The sequence below is a fragment of the Pituophis catenifer genome, unplaced genomic scaffold, assembly GCF_029215685.1.
Source record: "Pituophis catenifer annectens isolate HBS135680 unplaced genomic scaffold, rPitCat1.0.hap2 SCAF_2, whole genome shotgun sequence".
Classification (NCBI taxonomy): Eukaryota; Metazoa; Chordata; class Lepidosauria; order Squamata; family Colubridae; genus Pituophis; species Pituophis catenifer.
The window spans coordinates 82,113,924-82,132,901 of NW_027256882.1; the positions used below are offsets into that span (position 1 = coordinate 82,113,924).

The 18,978-nt window shown below is 37.4% G+C and overlaps 1 protein-coding gene across 1 annotated transcript; it reads left to right on the forward strand.

Annotated features, from left to right (window-relative positions):
- Positions 1-2,081: 2,081 nt before the first annotated feature.
- TNNC1 (troponin C1, slow skeletal and cardiac type) lies at positions 2,082-17,641 on the forward strand. Its single transcript, XM_070937051.1, has 6 exons — positions 2,082-2,184; positions 9,167-9,197; positions 11,912-12,058; positions 12,199-12,313; positions 15,559-15,695; positions 17,128-17,641. The coding sequence occupies exons 1-6, from the start codon at positions 2,161-2,163 to the stop codon at positions 17,157-17,159; spliced, it is 486 nt and encodes a 161-aa protein (XP_070793152.1). The 5' UTR covers positions 2,082-2,160; the 3' UTR covers positions 17,160-17,641.
- The last annotated feature ends 1,337 nt before the right edge of the window (positions 17,642-18,978 follow it).

An 18,978-nucleotide genomic window follows, 5' to 3' on the forward strand; every position in this document is an offset into this window, starting at 1 on the left:
TATAGTTATAAAAACAAAGGAAAGCAATAACAATGGTGTGGGTAGGGAAGCAGAGAACCTTGGTTCTCCAACATTGTATGTAATATGATTTCTACCTACTGTAGCCATTGTTTTCCAAAAGTAGACTTGCTGGCCACTGACCAAAAGATTGTCAAATCCTGCATTATTCCTTTTGATTATTCCAAACTGTGGTCCCACTGCCACTCTCACTGAATGCTTTTTTTTTTCCTTTTGTTTTTTTCAAGAATTTGGCAAGTAATATGCAGTATGCTAATTTTATCCATTAACAATATTTGGACTGGTGTTCCTATGATCAGGAAGGTTGAGAAGCTTAGGTCAAGTTTAGGAACAGATTCATAAAGTACTGTACCTTCATTAATGGACAATGATGTTATTAACAACACAAACAGATCGAGTTTCCTTACCAGGTTTAGTTAACATCAACTATATGTTGCAATATAAAGTCACAGTTGCTTTTCCATCTATCCCTGTTAATACATAAAATCACCCAAAGCATAAAATACACTGTGTTGTACAAGTACTCCTTGCTTGCAAAAGTCTTGTAGGTAAAGCTCCAACATTACAAGGAAAATATTAATGATGTTTTATAGGACAGGATTGGACCTAATGGTGCTTCCCTTGTGTACTCTTCTTCCCACATCTTTTCTTTGAGCTGAACATGTTTCAAAACATATTGGATCACAAGTGGGTGTGTCCGATCAATTTTTATACTTTCTGCTGAGTGATGTTTCACCTGTGAAACTACATTGTGATGTAGTTCTGTCTGACATGGAGCTTTTTTGCCAGAGGGAAAGAATGGGTAGTTGGAATTTTTTAAAAAAATCTCGATGCTTTTTGAAATGGGATTGGAGTAGAAAGACAAGAAAGAGTAAAAAAGATACTAAAGAAAATGACCGAGGGTTTATAGCAGCTCCCCACCCTTGGATGCCTTTCAGATCTATTGTGCCTGAATTTCTTACAGGGTTCTTAAACTGTATGATCACATGTATGAAGAATATATGTACATGATGGGATTAAAATCAATTGGAGTTTTGTAATTGTGAAGAAACATGTAACATCTCCAAATTACAATGAAGAAATAACAAAAACTTCTACAACTAGAAAAATGGTGTGTCTTAATGATAATGTTACATTTAAGTAATCTTGATTATTGATCATGTATATTCACTAATAATGGGTGGCCTTATTAATTTTTGTCAGCTTTACCTAGATGCGTGCAATATAGTTAGACAGAGGGGGGAGCTCTCAATCAGTGGACAGAGAGATTTTTTTATAGCACATAAATTCTCTTCATATCAGTGCCTCTCACTGAACAATCTATATGAATGGCTGAGTAAGTTGTTTTGCTTAAAGGGAGGAATTTGCCCAGCTTGCACAGATGTTTGCAGCAAACAAAATAAAAGAGTCAGTCCAAACAGTCAGATCATCAGGTGATACAATAATGCTGCTGAGGAAGCCTTGTGGGAAAGGGCCACCAGGCTCTTAAACATTCTGTCTGAGGAATCAGGGATGTTGATGGAGTGCGTTTTAAAAAAAGCAATCCCCTCAAAACAATCTGAGGTGGTTTCATTCCACATACATAAACATGTATGTGGAAAGAAGCACTTGATATTTGTTGCCTTTGCCTAGAATGCATGTCTATGAAGCCCATCCTTTGTTCTGTAATACACATACAGCATTTGGGAAAGAGGTCTTTTAAAAGGATAATTATTTTAGAGGGTCACTATTGTTCTGCCAGGGGGATGAGGACTTCACAAGCATTTTGATTTTTGCCATAATCCCTATTAACCACATGGAATCAGAATGCCTAAAATGAGAGCCGTAAGGCCCAATATGTGGTATAGGAGCCATCTGATTCCTAACAGAAAAAAAAGCATCAACAGAATTGGATTAGAATTTAGAAATGTCAGCTGTAACAAACTTTGCATACCTCCCTGAAGACAGGGTGAAGAGTCAGACTTGGAATGAATAGCAAGGCCATTCACAGATGTCTGTATACTGGGCTGTGTAGTTCTTGACTGACACGTTTAGGGCTGACAGCCTACTATAAAAGGAGTGCTTCAAAGGACAGAAAGCTGGCAGAGGTTGATATTTGTCTCTGTACCATTTTACATCTCCATCTACCCACAATAACTAACCATGGATGATATTTACAAGGCAGCAGTAAGTAAAACTTTCAGACTTGTATTAAATCTCAGGCAGATTCTGAATTACATTTAGGATTGTAAGGAATTTTTTTTAATAAAGTGCAAGTCCTAATATTCAATCAGATCCTATAAATGTTTTACATATTATGATATTCATTAATCCTAAAACTAATAAATTAGAATGTACTCTTTAAATTTGGTGCAGGGCATTATTATATATCCTAAGTTCCTTAGGTATCGCAAGATGGTTTCAATGAAGTCCTAACTGCTCATATTTTCTGTGGAAATTCAAAAATCTATTGAAGCCCAATTCTAACTAGAGCTAAAAATAATGTAAAGCTCATGGCTTTTACTGATTTTAACATGATTGTTTGCTGCATAGGTTTGGACTGTTAATATAACTCCAAAACTTTTTATTTTTACACCCAAAGTGTTTTGCAGAAAATGGCTTAGCTTCCTGTCATTTTGTCTTTTCTATGAAAGTACATTTTTCCAGATTTCTATCTGACAAACTCAAAAATTAGTTACATGTGAAGATATATTTTACAAATTCTAGCGGTGTATATGCATGTATAAATGTGTTTAATGAAAAATGGGTCACCAGAATCCTGGCTGCTTAAAACTCTTCAGGAGATTTAGACCACTTAAGAGTTTAAGTAACATTTATACTTGTAAGTAAAAGAAATAATTGGATAATGTAATGACCATAATAGAAATATCCTCAGTAATTCCACTTTAAGTGCGGATAGAAGAACAGTTCTTGCTATATCTGTGGAGTAACTGGATAGACACACTTCTTAAGAAACACTAATAAGACAGATGGGAGAAGGGCAGTTTCTGCCTTGAGCTCATCCTGATGAGTACTCAGCTCCCCAGAGTAGCTTTAAACAGCTGCCGGTGCTGTAAATAATTCTCCACAGCAAAAGAATAGTTCAGGATTGGACACATTTCAGTTTAAAATAAAGATTCCTTTTTATTATTTATTTTTTAAATATACAAAACCCTATCTTATAGCTTGTCACTATCTTCTTGATTCTGAATGCTTTACCTATAGTGAAAAAAGAGCTGGAATTTACAAATCACTAAGACTCAGCTTGAAGTTATTAAATTATTTCAAGAACATGTCAGCTCAAAACTTTGAGGAAATGTATTATTAGTAATATCCATTGCAATTTTTAAATGTTTTCTATAATGAAGTACTTTGTTATTTCTTACTTCTAAAATTTTTGGCATTCTTATATAATAAAATAAGAATATTTTCCTGTTTTTTAGCAGTGTTTTCAGAAGCTAACTTCTTTATTTCCCAATTTTGGACTCCTGAGGAGCAAAAACTTTCCTTAGCTTGGCTCTAGAGTGAAGTTGCCTTGAATTATTTATTATGTATCAGTGGTATCCCACTTACTTATACTCATTTGATTTTCACAATTATGAAGATTAATCAAAGTTGAGAGATGTGATTTGTCAAAAATCCACCTGGCATGCCTTACAACTATGTACAAATGTGAACCCAGTATCTTTTGACTGAGTCTCGTCATGATGCCACATGAAGTGTGTCGTATCTGAAAGGGTGACCCAGAAATGAAAAAACAAGATGTTCTTCCTGCATTTATTGCAAATCTGGTGATAACTTTAAATGTGTTTTTAATGATCATTTGAAAAAACTACCACTGATATGGATCTCTGAAATTCAATGGATTTATCACTTTCTCACTCATCTCTTATGCAGAGATAAGTTTAGAATGGCTTCCAGATGCTTCTAAACCATACAACTTTGCCAGAGACATGTTACTAGATTAACGTCTCCTGTGATAAATGCCAATGTCAGTCAGCTTCTGGGAACAATCAGAAGTGTTATCTGTCTTCTTAGCACCTAAGCCACTAAAGCATAAAAATAGCCAGCTTGCCAAAATAGTCCAACTATGTGGGCTGCACAACAGAGAGGCATTTGCTGTCTTTAGACTTTTCAGCTATCCTGGGCTGTTGAGGGGAGGGAGGGGTTTGGCCATTACAATGAAGGAACAATCACAGCTGCTCCAGTTCCATCACAGTGGCTTAAATAAATGGATTCAGTTTTCACTATGAAATTTTGAAGAGGGATCGTTTTGCTTTTGTTATCTCAGCAGAGTAGGCTATACTCTGCCTGCTGGTGCTGCCACTCCTCTTCCATCATTCATTTTGTCAGATTTCCCCTTTAAACCAATTAGGTGTTTCAGGTAAAAGCAGGTGGCAATGGATTGGTGCATAAGTGAAAACAATCTAAGAGAATTTATTCTTCATGAGAGCCTTAAAGAAGAGAGGGAGCTACATAAAAGGAAGGAACCAGTTTCATGCCCAGAATGCTCTATCAGTATTTGAAACAAAGACATCTCTGGAACGTTTCTGTAATCATTTACGAGGAAAATGGTTGACTACTCCATTTTTCATATATCTAGGTCTGTGTAGGTTAAAATTAGCATACTGACTTGTATTGAGGAATGAGTAGTACAGGTGATATCAAAAGCTCTGAACTCTATTCCCATAAAACCTGTAGTGTAGTATCATGAATTAATGGACATTTCTAAGTAAGCTTCTCAGGGCCTCCATTAGGACAGTAGTGGTCAAAATTGTGGAAACCTTTAGGGAAAAGTGTATTTTTGAGGTTTAATGGCTAATAACACCACTTCCTTTTGGAGTAGTACCATAAAATTATATATCAATGGAAAGATAATTTAATCAAGAATGTAATGCAACAAAGTTTATTCAATTATCTGTATTCTATGAAAAGTTATAGCCAAATAACCAGAAAAAGGTTGCTTAGGTTGTTAGCTTTCCTTCATCTGATTGTAGCCAATGAGCATGAGTGTCATCTTGTTTTGGCAATGAGCCAATCAGATCACAGTAGAATTCAGTTATTGATGTCATCTATTGAAGCTGAGAGGAGGACATTTGTCTGTGTGTTATGTGATCACTATCAAGTTGGTTGGGGTTTTTTGTGTTCTTTCATTTAGTGAGCTTGTAAAACATAATAAAACTAAAGTAATGGTGCAAAGAGTTGACTGGTCACCCAGAAAGTGATGTAAAATAGTATTATTAAGTGACCAAGGCTACAGTTATAAAGAAATGAGAAGAAAAATTGGTGGAAACTTAACCAAAGGTAGCATTTCTAAGTTTTTGAAGAGTTATAAGGAGACTCGGTCAATACAAAACCACACTGGTAAAGGCAGGAAAAGGTGCACAACGGCAAGTGATGATAGAAGAATTAAAAGACTGTGCCTACGTGACAGAAGAAAATCATCTGGGTGTATACAAGATGAAATGGTGCAATGCAATGTGAAGTTGAGTGCAAGGATATTTGGTGCAGGCTGCAGGAATTTGGCCTAAAATCTATTTCTTTAAAAAAAGCCACTTTTATCTCTCAAACAAAGGTTGAAAAGCATTACATTCTTGATTGAATTATCTTTCCATTGATATATAATTTTATGGTAGTACTCCAAAAAAAGTGGTGTTATTAGCCATCAAACCTCAAAAATACATTTTTCCAAAAAGGTTTCCACAATTTTGGCCACTACTGTACAGTAATCAAAAGAAGTGAACAAGGCACAGCTATGATCTGTCAACTAGGGCTGGGTTCATATAAGGTTGAAGCTTTGGAGGAAATCAGCTCCTTCACATACCAGCCAAAATGCTATTAATCATATAATCTTTTGTCTTGTACAGTTTGTTTCTAACATCAAGCACTGATGTGGGCTATCTCTCACTTTGTCCAGGTTTTTATAGAGAGAACAAAATAATTAGGTGTCTGAATTCAAAATTTGGACAACTTCTACAACTCATTTGAGGTAGATGGTAAAAACAAAGGCTGCCCACGCACACTTTGAAAATCATTTGGAAGTTCTTCAGTTCTTCTGCCAGCATGACCAGGGCAGCTGCCAGCTATTCATTAAATCATACATACTTTTTATTTTTATAGGCGTATATAGAGACCTAGCAAAAGAAATACCCTCTATAAGAGTCAAATTAAAGACACACTTTAATGATTTAACTTAGTGAAACAGGAGCAGAATCTTTTTTCATGGTTTGGCAAGAATTGAAGCACTTCTTCCAAATCATCTTCAAAGCATGAAGAGCCTGGTTTAAAATATTGGGAACAGGATAATAACTAGACAAGTCCCAGATACCAAAACTAATGGATTAAATAAAAGCCTCAGCATCTTATTTTTTTTAAAAAAAAATGTATTTCCAGGAAGACTGCAGGCCTCACAAAATAGTGTTTCTAATGCTCAACTCAAAAACATCTTGTAACTTATAGTTGTTACCATGTTTCCCCAAAAATAAGACCCTGTCTTATATTTTTTGAACCCTGAAATAAGCGCTTGGCCTTATTGCCATGTGCGCAAAAGCCCGATTGGGCTTGTTATCAGGGGATGTCTTATTTTGGGGGAAACAGGGTAGTAAGAATCTCTTTGAAGGCAACAGTATCAACAATAATACTTTCCAAATAGGAATTGATAATCATATCCGTTCTAGCCCAGTGGTCAAATGAGACCAAAATGGGTTTAGAAAATCGATAATATCTTGGCAAACTTGGCATAACCATCCATGTCAACAATATCTTGCCCCAGTTTGGTTAGTAAGAAGGTGGGAGATCTTTCACCCTGTATAACAATGGTTTTCATCACATGATGAAACATATGGACTCTCAGAGTTATACTCTAGTACAGGGATGTCAAACCTGCAGTGTCACATTGTCACGTGATGTATCATAACTTTTTTCCCCTTCCCTAAACCAAGGTGGGCATGGTCCATGGGCTGCGAGTTTGACACCTCTACTCTAGTATAATAAGAATTCTAATTTAATTTAAGAATTAGAAGAGTAATAGGAATTCTGCATATACATGCAGAAAATGTGTATACATTTCTAGACTTGACCTTTTACTATTCCTTCCTTCCACCTTCCAGGATTTGATTCACCCTGCCAGATAATATGCTGAATATCTGATCTGTAGCTCTGTCAATTTTACAGACAAGATTTTCAGAACCGAGTGCTTCAGCATTTTTGCTCAAGAGATAAAATAGTTATCCATCTATTAATACCTAATTTTGAGCTGGAGATAACTAGCCAGGTTGGATGGAATCTTTTTAAGTTGTTACCCTGCTAACAAGGTATTCAATACCTTGAATTTCAGTCAACTTTTGCTTCCTTGGACAGATCTCCTATACTGTGATTAAAAGGAAATTCCTGCCTATTTTAGCTGGCTGATTTAGTAGTTGAAAACAGCCATTTTGTATTTGTTCATGTAATTTCATGTAATATTATTTCTTAGGGACACACTTCTCCTATCTCCTGGTATTGTTACCTAATTGTTTAGTTAAAAATAAACTTGTATGATCAGACCTGGGTAGATTCTGAACTAATCTCCTTTGGTGCTGTTGCCCTTGAGCACCAACAATTTGAAGACTAATTTATCTGTTAAAATGTTTGTGTGTGTATATGTTATTGGTTCAAGGCAACTGAGTAGACATAAAGCACACATTTGCAAAGTAGTGAGTTGGTATGCCAGACAGAGCTTTTCTCTCCTTCATCATTAGGGCTGCAGTCCTATATACCTTCCTACCTGGATTAAATTCCACTAAACTCAATGGCACATAGCAAGCGCTGCACTGGAAGCATCTCATCTACTGTGTTGATTCAAAAGTTATGTCTCTGACAGGTGAATGCCATCCCATAATAAAGCTGGACAACTAAACTTGATTGCGGAGAGAAGGGATGTGCATAACAGTTTTATATTTGCAGTCTAATTTGTTGTTTTAGAATAATTGAATGATGGTACCGGTATCTGTATATTTTCACACCCTTTTAATTTTGTATATGTGTTTAAGGATAAATGAATGTTTAATCCATTATAAACAGCTGGACAAATTGCAGCTATCCATTTGTTGAATGGTTCGGTCTCTAAGTTGTTCTAGATGGGACCTCATTTACAAAATTTTATGGAGTGTCCATGTGACATTGTTTGCCATTTGGAACCTTTGAACACTATCCCACCTTTTCCTCCCTCCCACTTTGTTTCCTCACCAAAGACATTTCACTTGGAGAAGGAAGAGATAAAAGCCTTTCCATGTCTTTTAATAGGCAGTGTTAGGAGCGATGTCTCTGGAAGCAGCTGGGGAAACTAATAAGGGATATTGCCTAAATTAGGCCAGAGATTCCAACTAAGATTTGTCAAGGTAGCTGCAACTTTGCTCTGTCAGACATATTCTGACACTGTTCAGGATTTGCTTGAGATAACATCACAGGACATATACCCCAGTATGGCAATTATGTATTTCTGAGATGAAGTTAATTGGTGTCTTACAACAATGAAACTCAAGGACTTTAAAATAGCAAATAACAGCTAGGATTATATACTAATATTATAAGGACAGATAAATGAGTTGACATGAAATTTTTACTTTGCTCTAAAGACAAAACAAATTATTAATTTGAAATAATTAATATAAATGAGTTACAAAAAATTAAAATAATAAAATGCAGCCTTCTAAAGCCCAGATTTACTTCAATTTTTTAAATGAGCACAGCTACTTCTGATAGAGTTTATAGATAGAAACTACCATTTGAAATTCAATTTTAGCTGTATTTCACTCTAAAAGTAAGCCTTTCAGCCATCTGGAAGATGGTTGTCTGCAATTTTTTATTACATAATCACTTCATCAAAAGTCAATGATTTGGGTACATTCAATTGGATTTACAATTTGATGAGCACTAGTTTTCCTACTTTCAATACTAACTGAATCAAGACATTGTGGTAATTTAACACACTTAAGAAGATTGGTTCAGAGTTCCAAATTCTACCAAAAAACATCCACCCTACTGAATTTAATGTTTAATAAATATATTATGATTCATAATTTCATGAAAGATGTTCATCAAATCCATATTTAGAATTTGATATAGTTCATCAGTATGAAAATTGCTAAATATAAACAAACATTCATCAATGGAATCTTCATTTTAATAGGTTGAGCAGTTGACAGATGAACAAAAAAATGGTAAGTATATAAACTTCATTATTCCAATTACCTCACAAAGAGTCTACCTTTAATTGGAATGCAGATCTTGAGAATCATTAAAAGAAAGCCATCACCAATGAAAATCAGCTTTAAGAATGATTGTGCTTATTTTAAGAAATAGATTCTGATTTTTTTTTTAAAAAAATACAAATTAATACAAGATAGCTTCCACAAAAGTTCATAAAATATATAAAATCCAATAGAAACAATTCATTTTACTGTTACTTATCAGATCAAATCACTTAAATCTATTTCAATATATTATTCAATACCATGAATAAACTATGAAAAGGGAAGAAAATGCTTTATGTGATATTAAATGTCAGCTTGACAACTGAACTGAAGCTTAGAACAAAGCTGATATAGTAGTTTTAAAAGACTGAGAGACCTAAGAACAGTACTCAGCTGTCCCCCTGCCTCCAAGTCATTTATTCCTATTGCATCATAATCTAAAGTTCTCTGTTCCTTTTTTCCATGTAAAAATGAATGGCCTAATAAATATAAAAAGGTAGGGACAAGTGGTGGGTTGCTCCCAGTTCAGCCCGATTCCTGCGAACCAGTAGTAATGGTGACGGGAGGCTCCGCCCACCTGCCCCGACGTCATCACTGATGATCTGCGCATGTGCAGAAGCTTCTGTGCATGCTCCCGTTGCGAACCTTAGAATAAAAATGATCAATTAATTTTCAACATATCCATACAGTATGTTTTGTTACTAAGATTAATAGATCTTGTTGATTAGTAAATTCCATTAGACCTCCATGACTATGAAAATTCTCAGCCATCCAGGTCATGGTTTCCCAAAGGTGCTTTTTCAAGAGGCAACTGGACTTTCTGGTTTTTCTTTGAAGACATTTCAGACCTGAAGAAGCTTCTTGGATGAGAAACATCTTCAAAGAAAAACCAGAAAGTCCAGTTGCCCCTTGAAAAAGCACCTTTAGAGACATTAGAGCTCCAGTTTAGCTGATCCCATTTATGCCTGAGAGAGAACTGGTATTATATGAGACAAAGATTAGAATCCTACTGAGTTGGGCCCTTCCCCATTTGTATATCATTTGTAGCAGGGGTGAAATCTAAGATTTGTTACTACCAGTTCTGTGGGCGTGGCTTGGGGGGGTAATGTAGTGGGCGTGGCCAACTTTTTTTTTTATTTTTAAAAGCATTTTTTCTACAACCTTAAGAAGCTGCAGGAAAAATGCTTTTAGAAGCCTCTGATGATCAAGCAACTCAGCTGGGATCGCCAGAGGCTTTTAAAGGCATTTTTTTTCTACAACCTCTTTGGCCGAAGAGGTTGTAGAAAAAATGCTTTTAAAAATAAAAAAAACAGCCTCTGATGATCACGCGGCTCAGCTGGGCATGGGGGGGGAGCGCAGGGATTTTTGCTACTGGTTCTCTGAACCACCTACCGCCATCGCTACCGGATCGGGCGATCTGGTCCAAACTGGGAGCATTTCACCCCTGATTTGTACCCATCATAACACAAACATGTAGACTACATCCTTTTCTGCTGTTCCTCAACTTATCCCTAGCCTGTGGGTGAAATAGCCTTAAATCAGCTGTACTTGGGATAATCTAGTGATTTACTCCTTAAACCAGGGCATCTAACAATGGCTGCAAAGAACGTACAATCTGACATGCTTTCCCACTTATTCAACTGGTGGTGAAGTCAGATGCTCAAGCGCTTGTTGGCCATTTCAGGCTGATACAAGCATATTCCCCTTTCCCAAGAAAACAAGCAAGCTCAGAGAGCACCAAGGACCCCTTTCTCTGGTTCCCAAGCCATAGCCTCTGCCTCCACTGTTTTTCTTTCCAAAAATCTAGGCACAATTTGACCTGTAAAACATCTACAAGCAACTGGGTGGAAGGGCTGCTTTTCCATTTTGGCATGCTATTATTATACTGGTGTGTGCGTGTGTCGGGGTGGGTTTCACTTACCTTTGCTACTGGTTTGCTTGTTCACGCTCGCTTCGCTTGCCCATGTGCCACTTCTGCGCATGCACAGATCGTATTTGATGATGTCTGGGCGGAGCTTCCCGCCGCCACTACCAGTTCACCCGAACTGGGACGAACCGGTAGTAACCCACCGTGTGTGTGTGTGTGTGTGCAAAGGATTATACTTCAATAGGAACCTCTGCTCCTTGTGAAATGCTGGCATGGGACCACCATTGTGGACAACAGATTTGCTTTGTTTCTGGTACACCAGTACCAGAGAAGCACTTTCTGGCTTTGCTGCATTTATTTATCTGATTTCTAAGACTGCCCAGTTGCAAAATGTTTTCAGACTCCAACCTGAAGGAAATTAGTCTTTACAAAAACAATTATATGTCAATGTAACTGTGGGTTTGTGCGTGTGGGTGAGAGTGAGAGTGATTTCACTTGTTCTTCCTATTCATTTCCCAGCTTTAAATCGGGAAAGAGCACTGAAGCTCACGAAGCTCAGTCCTCTCTCCTTTTTTGCATCTCTGTCATGATGTCTGGATGTTTTCCCATTGGCTGGTGACATTTGAAAGTTAAACAAGGCTGGAGAAATCAATCAGTTGCTTTGCTTAGCAAGCCTTGCAGGTGCATAGTCATCGTGCCCCAATTTAGTAAAGGGTCAGAATAGATACATTCAAGGCACAATAGGAATCAACAATGCTCACGATTTGGTCTTGAGGTATCACACTCTTAATTAGTTTTGCTTCTGTTTCTCCAGAATTTAAAGCTGCGTTTGATATATTTGTCCTGGGTGCGGAGGATGGATGTATCAGCACAAAGGAGCTGGGGAAGGTAATGCGCATGCTGGGACAGAATCCTACCCCTGAGGAGTTACAGGAGATGATTGATGAAGTAGATGAAGATGGTGAGCAATTTCTGCTTGGTGTTTATACAGTATAAGGCTGTAAATTTAGATTTGCTGTATTGTGTTTTGAAATCTAACCTAATATGAGAAATAGTTCAAACAGAGAGGAAGTTAACTTGGTGCCCTTTTTTCCTTGACAGGCAGTGGTACAGTAGATTTTGATGAATTCTTAGTTATGATGGTCCGGTGTATGAAAGATGACAGCAAAGGAAAATCAGAAGAGGAACTTTCAGATCTCTTCAGAATGTTTGATAAGTAAGTGGCTCTATTAGCATAAGCCAGAGTCCAAGAGAATACAATAAACAAGTTGAGTCTCCATGAGTTTCATACTGATAACACAAATAAGATTGAAAACCTTACTGTCATGGCTGAATTCCATATGTAGATACTTCTTGTTTAGCAATCACAGTTGGGACTGGAAATTTAGTCATTAAGTGAAGCTGTTACTACATGAAACCTTGATTGTGCTTATGATATAACTTCAGCTTTCCTTGCTTTACAGGCCTACTAAAGTTTTAAATAAAAGGATTGGTCATAAAATCACTCTTTCATCACCATCATAACTAAACAGTTGCTAAGTTAAGACTATTGTGTTGAATTTCTGATATAAAATTAAAGCTGTTTAACAGAGATGTTTATTAGTAATCATGAAATCAGCATGAACTTTACATAGAAAAGAATTATTTTGTAATATAATGCTTCTTGTCTTCATTGTTCCATTTTTTTCCATTTATAATTATTCAAGGATGGATAACGATTTTAATAATGTTAACAATAAAAAATAAAATTTATTCCTGAAGGCTAAATGCCGATGATGGAAATCAGGATGGAAATGCACTATGGACAGGATTTGTTTCAGAAGCGGGTAAACCATTCATTCTGTCTCCTCCCCCTTTTTTCCCTGCACCCTTTCTTTCTAGAATAGTTCTTCCAGATGTATGTTATGACACACAGCCTTTCACACAACAACCAGGCAGGAGGCCTGATACCAGAAAACCTACCTGACTGGAGGACAATACAATCTGCAGTTTTCTTTGCCTTCTTGAAATCTATTTCAATGAAGCATGGATGAACAATTCATGTGCAGAAGTGGCTAATTCCTACCAAGCCATGAAAAAGAAAGACATGTTATTAGATTGTGATTCTTTTCATATATGAATGAATATAAACTTCTTCAGTCTGGGTTCAGACCAGTTCTTGAAATAGAATCATCCTTTGGCTTACTAAATGTTCACCAGTGACAGAAAGGCAGACGGGCATGTTTGTGTTGATTTTGCTTGATCTCCCAACAATCTTCAATACTTTCAACCCTGATATTCTCCTGTAGTTACATTAATTTCAGGGACGCGGTGGCTCAGTGGCTAAGATGCTGAACTTGTCGATCAAAAGGTCAGCAGTTCAGCTGTTCGAATCCCTAGTGCCGTGTAATGGGGTGAGCTCCCATTACTTGTCCCAGCTTCTGCCAACCTAGCAGTTTGAAACCATGTAAAAAATGCAAGTAGGAAAATAGGGACCACTTTGGAACTGTGTTCCGTGTGCCTTTGATGTTTAATCATGCCGACCACATGACCATGGAGACATCTTCGGACAGTGCTGGCTCTTCGGCTTTGAAACGGAGATGAGCACCACCCCCTAGAGTCGGGAACGACTAGCACATATGTGCGAGGGGAACCTTTATCTTTACCTTACATTAATTTCACTGCTGTTTGCAAGGACAGTCTCAGAGAGCAAATTGGGTGACTCTGCCTCTGACAGCTGTTCTGTGAGACCGCTGTGCTGTGGAGTGTCATAAAGCCCCTTTGCCTCTGGAGCCATTTAATATTTATAAGATCTGCTTTGGAATGGGCATTAGCAGATTGGAAATAAAGTACCATCACCAAACGAATCAGATCAATTTTTCCATATCTGATTCAGAGGAGAAAAGGCATGTTCTGAAACCAGCGATGGAGTGTTTAGGCCAATAAGCTGTGACTGGATCTTGAGAAGAGGCAGAAGGAGATCTAACAGACAGTTTGTTCCTGGAAACAGAAATCAGAGAATCTTCCTAAGCTAAATAGGATTATATTCCCTTAGAAAGACTGTGTTTGTGGGCTCTCCTAAAATCACAACTGCTTTTGAAGACTCAAGTAACCTCTATGGCCAGGATTGGCAGTTCAGTTGATATATCAACTTTGTTCTTTCCTAATTGTTTATGTATATAGCTATTTATGTGCTGGTAACCACATACTATAATCTCCCCTATGGTCAGTCTGGAAAGTCCAAACTAGTTCAGAATTAGTCCAACTAGTTCAGAATTATAGTAGCCAGGTTGCTGAGTCAAGCATATATTTCACATCTACTCAAGTAGCTGCAGAGGCTGCCAGGCATCACTCAATCTTGTTGTAGTTTCATTTTTTAACATCTAAGGCACTGAATAATTTGGGGCAGGTTATCTGACAGATTGTCTTTATCTTTATAGAACTGGTTGACACTAGAAGTTCCTGTGGCATATGCAGTATTTTTTTTTCTTCCTCATGGGGTAGGCCTGCTCCATATGAACAACTACATTCTAGAACTCTCTGTGTCCCTGTCAGCCTTCAGAGGAAGTCCTGACAGGAACCACACCCAAATAAACTCATTCTATTTTGTTGTAAGGTTACATTAACAGAATCTTACCATTCTGAAAATACATTTCTCCCCGCTCACCTTTACAATCCAAGAAACTAGGGAAGGTTCTTTCTAAAACATTTGCCACACCCACATGCCTTCTGCAGGTTAAACTGCCTCTTATCTGATCATTACTCTGACTGCATTTCTTTCCCCTGTCTCCCAAGGTCATTCCCACATAACCTTACACTCCCTTGAAATTTGTGAGGCATCTACTACAAGATTTTTGTAAACATTATTCTTTCACTGTTCTATTCTGACTTCCTGGGTGCAAATTTTAATGATGAGAAGTCTGTTTGTTTGCCATCTCAGTATCTCTGGGAAGAGCTTTTGACAATTTGGATGTCATTACCAAGAAGATTGTATTCCCCAAAATATAATTCCATAGATTATCAAACAAAAAGAAATGAAGACTGTTACAGTGATCTCACAGTATTTGAATGGGAAGAATTCGCACAAATATTAAATGTGGTGGAACTTGAATTCCATTAGGCATGACATCTGGGATGGACATTCTGCAGGTTGCAGCTCCATTATATCAGGAAAGCTGGAAAAGCTGTTTTAGGAATGTAGTGATATGTCTATGAAATACACATTTTAATAGTTCCAGTTAATTGGTCACTTGGGAGTTTTTTGCCATTCCTTTCTTTGTAAAGCTCAGAAGTCACACAAATCCCCAGGTGAATCTCTTACAAATCTCACAAATCTCTTGAAATGAAAAGACAAATGGTGACTGGGTCTTTGTTAAGTATGCAAGATGTGTAAAGGAACTGCAGACACCTTTGTAAAAAAATGTGAAAAGTAACATTTGTAAAAGGGCTTCTTTTTTTTTTAGCTTATCCTTTCTTTCACAGAAACTTAGATGGATACATAGATCTGGATGAACTAAAGCTCATGTTACAGGCTACAGGAGAAACCATCACTGAAGATGACATTGAGGAGCTAATGAAGGATGGCGATAAAAATAATGATGGCAAGATTGACTATGATGGTTAGTTATGCTTATACACTGTATAATAGTACAGCCAGAAATGCAGTACTATAAAAACGAACTGAGGACAGGAATCATTTCAAAATTTGAGCCACATCTTAATCAGTAAAAGAATACCTGCTGGTTAAATGAACAGTAAAATTCTCAAAAGTGCTGCCACCTGCCCAAAATAAAAACACACATTTATGTCCTCCTTTCTCCTGCTTGTCACTCCCCAATGGTCTACGGTTAGTTTATGGGTAAGCTTTTCAATATATGGAATTTGTTTTTTGATGATTATTCCAAAAAGAACCCAACTTGGATATGTCAACAGACTTGAGGATCTCATGGAAATGGGAATTTAATCGTGTAACATCTAGTGCTCTAGTCCTTTGATATTTTATAATGTAATATTAATGTTTGAATTGTAGAGTGGTTTTCATAATTACTGTTTTTATTATTTATTGTATTCCTCTTAGACTCACATTTTGTGAGATGGGTGGCATATAAATAAATACATTCACACATACATAAAGAGTTTACCTTTTGCCAGATCATTGGAATCCATGGCCATACATCTTAAATATTTTTTTCTTTGAAAATTTGGCTTGAGAAATAATAAACACAATTTTTGCCTAGAAAAAAATTATGTAAGTCAGAACAAAAGCACCATCCCTACTGTATGAATGGGATGAGCTTTGGCATAAACAAACCCACCAATCATTGTTGAAAGAGACCCAGGTCCACATTCAGGCATAGAAGGTCTCTGAATGACTTGGATCAAGACCAGTCTTTGAGCCCAAGGGTTATGGAGAAAAATTGGAGACCAAAAACTGCAATAAAAAACCTTAATGCCACCAGACTCCAAATTTTGGGCTTAGACAACTTAGAACTATGCCGACTTCAGTCTGATCTAAGCATAGTACATAAAATTATCTGCCACAATGTCCTTCCTGTCAATGACTACTTCAGCTTCAATCACAACAATACATGAGCAAATAATAGATACAAACTCAAGGTAAACCTTTCCAAACTCGATTGCAGAAAATATGACTTCAGTAACAGAGTGGTCAATGCCTGGAATGCACTACCTGACTCTGTTGTTTCTTCCCCAAACCCCCAAAACTTTAACCTTAACCTGTCTACTGTTGACCTCACCCCATTTCCTAAGAGGTCTGTAAGGGGCGTGCATAAGTGCACCAGGGTGCCTACCGTCCCTGTCCTAATATTTCTTGTTACTTACTCTTTTCATGTATTCAAATTATGTTTATACTTTTACCTGTGATCTTATATATGCTTGACAAATAAACTTATGAAACTTATGAAAGTACTGTATTTCTCACTGTGCAGGAAATAGCACAACGAAAGAAAGGGCTGAAAGGAACAATGTGGCAAAGGTTAGGAACGTTGCCTCATTTTATGAATACGATCTTTGTTTTTTCTCCTTTTGCAGAATTCCTGGAGTTTATGAAAGGCGTTGAGTAAACATGAGAAAATTTGAAGGCAGTGTCTTTATTTGAACATCTTTGCTGTTGTCTTTTGACATTTCATCAGATCTGCTTCTCTTATTACTTTCATGAAGTTATGTTGAACATAGTGAAAATCAGGAAAACATGACCCAACTCTTTTTAAGTGCCTCAAATGGTCAATAGACATTGACTGAGCCAGATTATTATGCAGTGTAATAATGCCATATACCATGGCTTCATCAAACGTAAAAATGTTCCTTAATTGATGACTATGTTCTGCTGGTTACAGTGAAAAATCACACTTTAGTAACTATTGAGACATTTAAGTTATTATCAAACATTTTCATTTAACATTAGGACGTGCTTTTTCCTTTCTGTACCTCTTTGCTTGCCAAGTTAAAGTATGTAAAAAACATTGTATGTACAAAAAAGTTTTATTTCCAAAATGCTAATAAAAACAATTGCAAATCAGAGTGCTTGATTTGCAGAACTTCCCAAGTGTGGAATGCTGTCTTGCATGCCTATGAGGAAAAAAAAGAAGCAGTTGTTGTTAAGATTTAGGTTTATATCAGAGACTGTCATATTCAATATACCAGACATTCCAAAGTCTCCATTTAAAGTATGATACTTTCTGCAACTTTCTCTTAACCTGGTGCCTTGAAATGTATTGATATTAGCTCCATAATTCTCAGGTAAACATCCTTTAATGTCATCTCACCTGAAGAGCATCAAGGTTGAAGGAAGTTGAACTAGCAAATGCAATAATTCTCAAAATGTCCAATAGCCTCTGACTGATAGGGAACTATTTCTAGGAAATCAGTATTTATTTGTTTATATCAGTAAATATAATCACCCATTTTGCAAGCATGATTCTGGATGATTAACAGAATTAATCAGCAAATCAATCATCAGCAAAACAAAACGATGAAATAAAAACAGCTGTAATCAAAACAAAAGCAATTAATCGACTGAATACATTGAGGGCTCACCTAGCGTCCTGATCCTATGCCCCAGGGGTTAATAATTTTTGGAAAAACTCAATTTGGTCAACTTAATTTTGGGTGGTTTCATGTTCCAAAGGGCAAGTGCTGTGATAATAATAATAATAATAATAATAATAATTTTATTTCTATACCGCCCTTCTCCCGAAGGACTCAGGGTGGTGTACAGCCTATTAAAAGCACAGACAAACATCAATTAAAATAATTTAAAATTATTAAATAATTCGGCTCAATTTAAAACCCCAGAAATTTAAAACACCCAATTTAAAATTATGTTGATAGCCCAGCCTGGCGGAACAACAGGGTCTTGAGTGCACAGCGAAATACCCGGAGGTGGGAGATCTTACGCATTTCCGGGGGCAGTTCATTCCACAGGGCTGGGGCTCCCACAGAGAAGGCCCTCCCCCTGGGTGTCACCAGCTGACATAACTTGGCTGATGGCACCCTGAGGAGACCCTCTCTGTGAGAGCAAACTGGCCAGTGGGAGGCTATTGGTGGCAGAAGTTGGTCTCGAAGGTACCTGGGTCCTATGCCATGGAGCGCTTTAAAGGTGGTGACCAACACCTTGAATCACACTCGGAAGACCACTGGGAGCCAGTGCAGCTTGCGCAGGAGGGGTGTTACGTGGGCACAACGAGTTGCGCCCATAACCACCCACGCGGCCGCATTCTGGACCAGTTGGAGCCCCATGTAGAGAGCATTACAGTAGTCCAGCCGGGAGGTGACAAGGGCATGAGTGACCATGCGCAAGGCATCCCGGTCCAGAAAGGGCTGCAACTGGCGAATCAGGCGAACCTAATAAAAGGCCCCCCTGGCCACAGTCGTCATATGCTC

Bases quoted from the DNA above. Each gene is read 5' to 3' on its own strand.
- TNNC1 (XM_070937051.1), top strand. From the start codon at position 2,161: ATGGATGATATTTACAAGGCAGCA. The intron at 9,198-11,911 runs GTAAGTATATAA...CTGTTTCTCCAG, and splicing joins GACAGATGAACAAAAAAATG to AATTTAAAGCTGCGTTTGAT. The intron at 12,314-15,558 runs GTAAGTGGCTCT...TTTCTTTCACAG, and splicing joins CTCTTCAGAATGTTTGATAA to AAACTTAGATGGATACATAG.